The 8747-nt window shown below is 44.6% G+C and overlaps 1 protein-coding gene across 3 annotated transcripts in view; it reads left to right on the forward strand.

Annotated features, from left to right (window-relative positions):
- NBEAL2 (neurobeachin like 2) overlaps positions 1-8747 on the forward strand; it is a 246062-nt gene that overhangs the window by 115331 nt on the left and 121984 nt on the right. For all 3 annotated transcript variants that reach the window (XM_040355232.1, XM_040355233.1, XM_040355234.1), the window contains exon 9: positions 3641-3747. In XM_040355232.1, coding sequence (XP_040211166.1) covers positions 3641-3747 — 107 coding nt within the window. The remainder of the gene's footprint in view (positions 1-3640; positions 3748-8747) is intronic.

Consider the following 8747-nt stretch of genomic DNA (forward strand, 5'->3'; position numbering starts at 1 on the left):
TTTTGTTTATAGCGCAAAAAATAAAAACCGCAGAGGTGATCAAATACCACCAAAAGAAATCTCTGATTGTGGGAAAAAAAGGACGCCAATTTTGTTTGGGAGCACGACCGCGCAATTGTCAGTTAAAGCGACGCAGTGCCGAATCGCAAAACCTGGCCTGGGCATTTAGCTGCAAAATGGTCCGGGGCTTAAGTGGTTAAAAAATGACGTGTATATATACAGTGAGGGGTCCGTAAGTGGTTAAGGTCATGGAGTGGCCTAGTCAGTCTCCAGACCTTAATCCTATAGAAAATCTATGGAGGGAGCTAAAACTTTTGAGTTGCTAAGAAACCTTAAGGATTTAAAGATCTGTAAAGAAGAAAAAAATCCCTCCTGAGATGTGTGGAGACCTGATCACCAACTACAAGAAACGTCTGACCTCTGTGCTTCCCAACAAGGACCCTCCACCAACTACTAAGGGGGTCAAATACTTATTTTACTCACTGAACTCCATTTATAACATTTGTATTGTGTGTTTTTTCTGAATATTTGGTTGATTTTCTGTCTCTATCATACAAAATACTCCTATGATAAAAATGATAGACCTTTCTTTTCTTTGTAAGTGGGAAGACTTACACAATCTGCAGGGGGATCCAATCATTATCCCTTTCACGCCGACGGAACGCATATATGCGTCCTCGGCTTTCGGGGGTTATACCGGGATGATGCCTGCAGCTACAGGCATCATCCCGGTACCGTTGTTTAGAGCCGGCGATCGACTATCCAAACATAACAACCGATGCGGCTAAAAGCCGCTCGGTTGTTATGCCGGAGGAGCAGGAGGGGACATCCCCCCCCCTCCCGCCACCTCTCGCCGCTCTGACCGGGCCTCCCGTCCCACCGGGAGACCCGATCCACGATCCTGCGCCTCCATCGTACAGGCGCGCTCTGAAACAAAGACCTAAACGGCTTTAATTCAGTGTCCGCATTGAAAACACAGAAGCGACGTCGTGACGTCACTTCCGGGTTTCTCGGCTGCCAATGGCGCCGGATTTAAAGAAGTACACAGTATTCAGAATCGCCGTTTTCGGCGATCTGAATACTTTGAAGTGCAAAGGAGGGATTGGGGGTCTTTTAGACCCCCCGATCCCTCCATAAAGAGTACCTGTCACCACCTATTACTGTCACAAGGGATGTTTACATTCCTTGTGACAGCAATAAAAGTGATCAAAATGTAAAAAAAACACAATTTAATATTATAAAAAAATAAAAATAAGAGCTTGCGCAACAAAGAAAACGCATACGAAAGTCGCGCCCGCATATGAAAACGGTGTTCAAATCACACATGTGAGGTGTCGCCGCGATCGTCAGAGCGAGAGCAATAATTCTAGCCCCAGACCTCCTCTGTAACTCTAACCTGGTAACCATAAAAAAAAGTTTAAAGCGTCGCCTATGGAGATTTTTAGGTACCGTAGTTTGTCGCAATTCCACGAGTGCGTGCAATTATGAAGCGTGACATGCTTGGTATCTATTTACTCGGCGTAACATAATCTTTCACATTATGCAAAAAAATTGGGCTAATTTTACTTTTTAATTTTTTTTAAATTCATGAAAGTAAATTTTTCCCAAAAAGTTGTGTTTAAAATGCCGCCGCACAAATACCGTGAGACATAAAATATTGCAACAATCGCCATTTTATTCTCTAGATTCTCTGCTAAAAATATCTATATAATGTTTGGGGGTTCTAAGTAATTTTCTAGCCAAAAATATGGATTTTAACTCGTAAACACCAAATGTCATAAATAGGCTTAGGCATGAAAGGGTTATTGCCCCCCCCCCCCCCCTTATGCCTTCTACTATTTTAGAGACCATATTACTGTATTTATGTCACTTTTGTGTATTTGGCTGTTTGCCTGGAGTTCAGTTTTAAGTCGGCAAACTTGTGTTGTGAACGGTCCATGTGGTCAGGAAGTGACACATCTTTGCAGAGCGGCCCACATATTACTGTACAGTCATTTGCAGGGTCGCCGGGGGGGGGCGATGACGCGCGTGTGCTGAAGGTTCGTGTTTATCACGTTGGTGGTTACGATGATCAATGACCTCCGGGACTCCGCCCTGCAAGCCAAAAAATAAGCCAGCTAAATGAAGTTTCAGTTTTTAATTCGGCTAAATCCTTTCCGGCCGCATCAACACAATAGATGTGCGAAAGCATTGAGCCTCGTACACACCGCCGGTTTTCCCGTCGGAAAAACTGCCACGAGAGCTTTTCTTCGGGGGTCCCGGGCCGTGTGTATGCTCGCTCGCAGTTTTTCTGACGGGAAAACTGCCCAAAAAAAAGAGGAAGATCTTTTTTTTTTTTTTTTCGCCAGGAAAAAAGCGTGTTCTCTGAAACAAATCGACGCATGCTCAGAAGCTCAACTTCATTTTCTCAGCTCGTCGTCGTCTCTTACGTCACCGCGCTCTTGGCAGTCAAAAGTTCACCGGACTTTTGTGTGACCGTGTGTATGCAAGGCAGGCTTGACGGGAATTCTGTCGGGAAAACCATCGTTTTTTTTTTTCTCAGACGGGAAAACCGGTCGTGTGTACGAGGCATCAGACTTTATTATATATATATATATATATATATATATATATATATATATATATATATATATATATATATATATATATATATATATATATATAATTATTTATTTATTTTTATTAAAGGTCCCGGAGGTCCCCAGGGCCTCAGATGGCAACCCCCCCCTTTAAAAAAAAAAAAAAAAAAAATTCATAACAAAAAAAAAATTATATATATTAATTTTTTTTTTTGGTTTTTATTAAAGGGCCCAGAGGTCCCCGGATAGCAACCCCCCCCCCCCTTTTTATTTTTTTAATTTTTTTTATTAAATTTTTTTTTTTCATTTTCTATCTCTGTCTATATCTATCTATCTATCTATCTATCTATCTATCTATCTATCTATCTATCTATCTATCTATCTATATCTATATATATATATATATATATATATATATATATATATATATATATATATATATATATATTTTTTTTAATTAAAGGGCCAAGAGGGCCCCGGATGGCAACCCCCCATTTTTTTTTTTTATAAAAAAAAATCTCTTCTCTTAAATTGAGGTGGCAGCTGTGTAAGGGGCCCCATAATTTCTGATGGCGGCCCTGTGTGGAAGAAATGGTCTCTCTGCAGAGGGTCCCGCACACTCTTTGCTGAGTTAGACCCATGGCTGTACAATCAGTAAATCTCACGCATGGTTGTATGTGAATAGGATTTAGTAAATTTGGACCATTGCCAGTCCTTGTATTGTATAGAAGTGCTTGGAGGCGGAGATGAGCGAGCAATGTAAACCGTCTCCTTGCTAGCTGTGTTGTTGGGTGGACATTGGTGAAGGAGGGTGTCCTGTCCCCTGCAGGACAACACAGAATAGAACAAAAAAAAAACAAGATGTCTTCTTCTTTTAAAGGGTACCAGCTGTGAGGATAGCGCTCTGTATATGGAGATTTTCTGATTTATTGTATCTATTGGTTGAATTCGATGGACTTTCTTTTTTAACATGATTAATATTGCAACTTAGTAACTATGTAACTTGGTAACAATGTAACAGTGTGGCCCCTGAGTGACGTCGTCTCTGCTCTTCATTCCAGGGGCCATCCCGGAGATGCTGAACTGCAACGATCGGCCGGTCCTGCAGGCCATATTCCTCAGCAATAACTGCTTTGAGCACATCATCCGCCTCATCCAGAACAGCAAGGTAGGCGCCATGATTTCCTCCTCCCCGCCCCGCCCAGAAGGCGGTCCTAAAGAGGCAACATTCCTAAACTTCTAAATTCTTTTGTAATAATTTTTTTTTTTTTTTTTTTTTTTTTATTATTACCAATTTATCATTCATGATTACAAACCTAAGTTTTCCTAGATAGTTTATCTGACCATTTCCGATTTTCTGTTTGACCTAAACTATCAAAAGAATGTGAAAAGGGCCAAAAGATAAGATATAACGTGAGTCCAGTAAACCTTTGAGTACAGGGATAAAAAAATCTAAAACATTACGGGGGGCGCAATACTCCCAGAGGAAATGTTTTTACATGAGGATCTAATTAAGAAGGTGTATTTTAGAAGTAGTACTGAGCCTCCGAAACGCGTTGGATTTCATGTCAATAGTAAAGGTTTTCTAGACTCGCATTAGATCTGTGGTTCTCGCATTCTTTAGAGCAGTAGTTCTCAACCCTGTTCTCAAGTACCCCCAACAAGTCATGTTTTTGTCTCTTAGATAAAATAGCTGTCCAAAATACCAAGCCATTGATTTAAAGCACCTTTGCAAGATGAAGGAAAACCTGCAAACATGGCCTGTTGTGGGGTGGTCACTTGAGGACAGGGTTGAGAACCACTGCTTTAGAGCAATGTTTCTCAACCTCTGTTTCTCAAGTCCCCCCAATAGGTCATGTTCCCTTAGATGAATCAGCCTTTGGCAGTGAAACAGATCAAATAACCTGTGCAAAATAATGGAAAGCCTGAAAACATGACCTGTTGTGGGGGTACATGAGGACTGGAGTTGAGAAACATTGCTTTAGACCAGTGGTCATCAACCCTGTCCTCAGGGCCCACTAATAGGCCAGGTTTGCAAGATAACTAAAATGCATCACAGGTGTGATATCATTTGCTGCTCAGTGATTGCAGTATTCTAGTCTGTGTCTCCCCAAGGTAATACATAAAATCTGGCCTGTTAGTGGGCCCTGAGGACAGGGTTGATGACCATTGCTTTAGACTACCCAGTTGACTCCAAGGCTTCCCCCGGTTGGCAGAGATCTGCCTCTAAAATGTGGATTCTGTCTCTTATCCCTCCCGCTTTAAGTCCGGCACTCCACAAATGCTTCTATCATCCAACATATTACTGACTCTATCAATCTTCCCTTTGCAAGATGAAGGCAAACCTGCAAACATGGCCTGTTGGGGGGCGGTCACTTGAGGACAGGGTTGAGAACCACTGCTTTAGAGCAATGTTTCTCAACCTCTGGTTCTCAAGTACCCCCAATAGGTCATGTTTTTAGGATTTCCTTAGATGAATCGGCCTTTGATAATTTCTAAGGCAGTAAAACGGATCAAATAACCTGTGCAAAATAATGGAAAGCCTGAAAACATGTCCTGTTGTGGGGGTACATGAGGACTGGAGTTGAGAAACATTGCTTTAGACCAGTGGTCATCAACCCTGTCCTCAGGGCCCACTAACAGGTTTGCAAGATAACTAAAATACATCACAGGTGTAATATTTGCTGCTCAGTGATTTCCATATTCTAGTCTGCATCTCCCCAAGGTAATACATAAAATCTGGCCTGTTAGTGGGCCCTGAGGACAGGGTTGATGCCCATTGCTTTAGAGTACCCAGTTTACTCCAAGGCTTCCCCCGGTTGGCAGAGATCTGCCTCTAAAATGTGGATTCAGTGTCTTATCCCTCCCGCTTTAAGTCCGGCACTCCACAAATGCTTTTATCATCCAACATATTACTGACTCTATCAACCTATAGGAATTGTTTTACCTTCTAAAAGATTTGGAGTGGCGAATGGCCAGTTTAATGAAATCTTGTTACAAAGCGGGGGTTCCGGAGTGCAAAACCTCAGCTGGAAGCTGCCATTGTGCTAAACCATAGGCAGTGACGGCACCTCAGCCAGAGTTTCGGCTTCACTGCTCCAGAACTATCTCAGCGTTTTGTCTGCAATGTTACGTCCGCTAACAAAAGAGCGACTTTTTAATATGCTTTTTAATGCCAATGTCTATCTGTACATCCTAACAACATTATAAAAAAAGAGAGTTGTCGCTTTCAGTGTCTGTTATTGACGTGTCTTCTGATGTATCTGTGCTGTTGTATTATTCTTCATTCCTTTGTCTGGGGGGGGGAGAATTAACAAAGAGGTTGCAGAATTTGCCCCCTTACCCAACAGGAGCAGAGTGAGAATAGTTGGTTGGGGGGGGGGTGTCTTTCCTCAATTTCCCCCTCTAGTGGTCAGAGAGCTAAACTGCGCACCTTGGGCGTAGAAGGTACGGCCAAAATGAAACTTGATTGACGTACCTTTTTGGCATCTCCTGTCTGCCCTCTTCTTCTTCTGACCCCCAATCCCTCGTGCATACACTGTAACCAGATCATTTTTACTATAGGACCAATCCACCAAGCTTCAGAACAAGGAGGAGGATCCTAATTTTCCCCCAAAAAAGTGACCGTTACTTTCAGCCCAAAGGGATTCAAAAGGGCAGTCCTGTAGCTATGGGGGGGGGGGTCTTTGTTTTTAACCATGTAACTCTTTGCACCGAAAACAACTGTCACTTTTTTGACAATAAAGATCCTTATCCTTGTACTGACCCTATATGATAATATCACAGGTGTGTTCTTTTGATCTACACAGAGGGTGAGTGTGATACATTTGCCTATATGTCTCAGTGTACTGCTCCCTGCTAGCCATGTCTGTAGATGTAGAAAGGAATTTCATGTGTGATTCATTCCTCTGACAGGTTATTGACGTGGTAATGTCCCCTCACTATTCTAAAGGTTAATTGATGTATTGTGTTGTGTAAAGAAGATCTGTGTTTACCCTTAAAAGATGTGTATTGTATCATCAGGCTAAATGATTAGAGAAGTAGTATGTTAATTATTCTGATTGCTTCAGTGTATTAATTAACTCCCCTGATGTCTTTATCTAAAGAAACGTGTCTGCATGGTCGGCTCCGACTTGTCTCCTATAATCTGTATGGGAAACCCCACTGTGTGAGGGGGGCGTTCCTAACAGGCTGTAACCACATATAAGCTGAGTTTTTGTGTCAATAAAGTGTTTTGGTTCCAGCATCCAGTCTTGACTCATGTGTGGGGAATCCTGTGATGTTCTTGTATGGAGAGGAGGGAATGCTTGACGGGGATATCATACCGATACCGTCACAAATTGGTTGGCAGCAGCGGGATCTTCCCTTCTACTCTCCTTCACACCCGGATTCCAAGCAGACACTGGAAGAACTACTGGAAGGATTGCTAGCAACAAAACCAAGCGGGTCATCATAGCGGAATCAATGGAGATAGACCAGGAGGACGGGATTGCAGCAACGCCAGCAGTACAAGAGATGGAGACACCAGTGATTCAGGAGGAGGAATCGCCAGCCAACAAGCTAATGAGAGAGAAGCTAGCGTGGTTCGGCCCGAACCCAACGCCGGATGTGGTGCTGAAAGTGATGGACCTGTTAGCGGAGGAGGCTAAACAAATAAGAGACGCAGAACTACAGAAGGCTAAAGAAATTAGGGACGCAGAACTACAGGAGGCTAAAGAAATAAGAGACGCAGAGCTACAGGAGGCTAAAGAAATAAGGGACGCAGAACTACAGAAGGATAAACAAATAAGGGACGCAGAACTACAGTTAAAACTGGCAGCAGTCCAACAAGCAGCCGCACCTTCTACGAACAGTGAGTACAGCACAGCAGACGCAAGGAAGATTCCGTTTAGCGCTTTTAAAGCTTTTGATGAAAAGGACTGTGAGATTGATAACTACCTGGCAGATTTTGAGCGACAATGTAACCTGCACCGAATAGCTAGAAGAGAGTGGGTTGCAATATTGTCAGGCAAACTGTCAGGCAAAGCTTCTGATGCTTTCCGGACCGTGCCAGATCAGGATATCCATAGCTACGCCCGGGTTAAAGAAGTGCTCCTGGCTCGTTATGCAGTAACCCCAGAGTCCCACCGACAGAAGTTCAGGGACTCACGCAAAACCACGAAAGACTCTTACGCAGAATGGGCATGCCAGCTGTCCCTGTCGGCCTCTAACTGGGTTAACAGCAGCCAGGCCACCACCGCAGAGGACATTTTGCAACTAATGCTCCTGGAGCAATTTTACAATCACATCCAGACGGACGTCAAAGACTGGGTGAGAGATCGCAGGCCCATGACTCTACCAGAGGCCGCGAAGTTGGCGGATGAATATGCGGATACTCGCAAGACAAACCAGGTCACACCACGGGTACAACCCCCACAACCAACGGCGCCCTCACACCCACCAGCCGCTAGATACCGACCGCCTAACAGACCGATGACATATAGCCCTCGCTACCCACGCCAGGAGGACAACGAACAACGCTGCTTCCGGTGCAAACAGTTGGGTCACTTCAAGCAGAATTGCCCCATGAATGACAACACCAGGTCAAATTGGTCTCAACCTGGGTACCGCCCACCAGCAGCAGCCCATTGTGTAGACTCGGCTTGGGATCCCCAGGAGCTGGGTCAGGAAGAACCATTGGGCACCCCTTACGAAGCCCTCATGGTACAATCTGTTATTACGGACAACAGGGAACACCATTGTCAGCTGGTCATGGGCGACAGCCATGAGCCGGAGGGGCCTTGGAGGGAGCTGGGCAGAAAGAGGCACCGCCAGCTACCCTCCAAGAAGAAGAGGTCCTGGAAGTCATATAACCAGCGGACCTGGGAGGAGAAGAAGCGACTGGAGGAGATGGAATCGCAGCGGGCGCCCCAGATGCGGGCCGAGATGTTCGCCAAGGGCCCACCGGTGGCCCCTTACACCACCACCCAGTTCCTGATGATGAAGGACCACGTGGAAAGCCTGCAGGACATGAGCAAGCAGGATCTTATCCGTGAGTACATAGAGCTGGAGGAGTGCATAAGCCGCATGGAGGAGGAGAACAACCACCTGAGGTCACAGCGGGCTGACCCCCCCAGGCTCCATGAACTGGAAATGGAGCTGGAGAAGCTCAAAGAGGAGAACCGGCGG

The sequence above is a fragment of the Rana temporaria genome, chromosome 5, assembly GCF_905171775.1.
Source record: "Rana temporaria chromosome 5, aRanTem1.1, whole genome shotgun sequence".
NCBI classification, from domain to species: domain Eukaryota; kingdom Metazoa; phylum Chordata; class Amphibia; order Anura; family Ranidae; genus Rana; species Rana temporaria.